The sequence below is a fragment of the Galeopterus variegatus genome, unplaced genomic scaffold (genome assembly GCF_000696425.1).
Source record: "Galeopterus variegatus unplaced genomic scaffold, G_variegatus-3.0.2 Scaffold4571, whole genome shotgun sequence".
NCBI lineage: Eukaryota > Metazoa > Chordata > Mammalia > Dermoptera > Cynocephalidae > Galeopterus > Galeopterus variegatus.
The window spans coordinates 186,305-188,424 of NW_007730682.1; the positions used below are offsets into that span (position 1 = coordinate 186,305).

The 2,120-nt window shown below is 35.6% G+C and overlaps 1 protein-coding gene across 1 annotated transcript in view; it reads left to right on the forward strand.

Annotated features, from left to right (window-relative positions):
• The window catches only part of CAMK4 (calcium/calmodulin-dependent protein kinase IV), a 159,266-nt gene that overhangs the window by 120,577 nt on the left and 36,569 nt on the right, over positions 1–2,120 (forward strand). The window contains exon 7 of the mRNA XM_008587851.1: positions 1,333–1,407. Within this exon, the coding sequence (XP_008586073.1) occupies positions 1,333–1,407 (75 nt within the window). The remainder of the gene's footprint in view (positions 1–1,332; positions 1,408–2,120) is intronic.

Genomic DNA, 2,120 nt, shown 5'->3' on the forward strand with positions numbered 1-2,120 from the left:
GGGTTCAATCCCTGAACTGACCAGCCACACACACACACACACACACACACACACACACACAAAATTTGGAAAATTCTGATCTATCAAAAGAAACCTTTAAATAAAAACATATAGATTAAATATATATTAAATGTTACTTTCCATGTCCCTTACAAAGCAAATTTTCATTTACAAGAAAAATTAAAAATTCTTTTTAGTGAATCTGTATTAAATCCTCTGAAGGTCATTGCTCTTCTGGTGCTGTCCTTTGTAGTGCTAATCTGATGAGTTCACTGCATTTACAATTGTTAACACCTTTGAAAATTAAGTTGTTCATATCATGGAAGAGCTCAGACAACATAATGTGCTTTATGAATGCAAGAACCTAAAGAAAAAATCCTGAAAGTCCTGCTGGGCAGCCAGCTTGTTCTCATAATCACTCGTGAAAGGCAGTGGACAGCAGGGAGTTTCCATTTCCTTTGACGTGACTTTCAAAGATTTGATTCTTAAAGACATTTCTTTAAATGGATGGATAGATACTAATTTAGGTAGGAGAGCCTTTCTTTCTGAAGGGCTTCCTGCTGCTTTCACTGATAAGGATCAAGCACCTCTGCGGAAAAGTGGGTTTAACTTTGAAGCCTAAAATGGCATCTATTCTGCACCTGCCTCTCTTGAAGAATGGCCTTGGACAGTTTCCTGATGCTTCCTGAGCAAGAGAGATGTAGCCCAGCAAGTAGATCATAATGGCAGCAACTTTTGATAATATTGTACTTAGGTAATATTCTAAGGAATAAATAAAAAGGATTACTACAAAACAATTTTTATTTTCTTCATGTAAGAGTAAATTCTTATTGGCCAAATACACTAAGAAATGACATTATTTATTTTCAAGCAAAATAAAACTTTTGATATATCTGCCTATTTCCATGATTTTTATGAAAAGTCTAATTTTTTAATCTCTCCCAATGGATAAAAGATTCTGAATTATATTACTGCTTCTATATTGTCCTGTAGAGTTACTGTTGTATAAGTCTCAGAATTAATAACACTAGACAAAATATAACTATTACAACTGTTACCTTAAGAAAAATGTATCTTATTTGTTAAAAGCTGGGAATTGTAAAGAAGAGCAAAGATTATAGATTTGTTTATAAGCACATTTGGGAGCTATATTTTTCTTCGATTTAAAGAAAGGCTTGAATTTTTTTTTAGCTTCCTCTTATACCAACATCCACTCCACCATCAAATTTAAAGCAAACAAATGAGTTAATTTTTGAATAACAGAAGTATTTTGTCATCTTATAAAAGCTGAGAAAAGACTCGCTTCATTAAATGTTTTTCTTGTGTTGTTAGCTGATTTTGGACTCTCTAAAATTGTGGAACATCAAGTGCTCATGAAGACAGTATGTGGAACCCCAGGGTACTGCGGTATGCTCTTTAATACTGATGTTTTACTTTTATTGTTATTTGAAATTTATTTTTATATAACAACCTGATTTTTTAAAATTCAATATATTTATAAATGTTTAAAATTTGGTGTGAGCCTCCATGAGGAAGGCATATGTAATTGATACTCAGACTACCTCTTGTTCTGCATGAGGCCTGCAAAGATGTTGGCTTTAGGGCACCACTGTTAGAATACCTTAGAGGCAGTAGCTACTCTTGGACCCACTCAGGAGTATAAAGACAATCACTGGGGAAGGGGGCAAGGAAACGGCAGAGCTTATAGCTAGAATTAAAGCCATGAGCTCTTTGTCACTTTCCTTATTGGCCTTTCCTTGGGAGGGTATGTGAGGAGAGTGTGTGTCATTAATTCAGATGGCATATAGGACACCAGTGAGAATGGAATAGTCTCTCATTCTCATTTATGGTACTGGCTTAGCCTCACTAAAACAAGGGCTTCAGGTGGGGCTTCCATAACAGAGTTCCCCTTGTCCCTGCAGATGGACTATGCTTAACATTTATGCTAAGATTCTCACCTCCTCTTGCCCAGTCTCCTGGAAAGAGCTCAAGTCACCCCTGTCTCTCAAAGTCACAATGGAGAGACAGAACAAAAGCTTTTAATCCATACTGGCATGAAACCTGTTCTTTTTTTTTTTTTTTTTTGATGGCTGAGTTAATATGGCAACAACCTAAAAGCC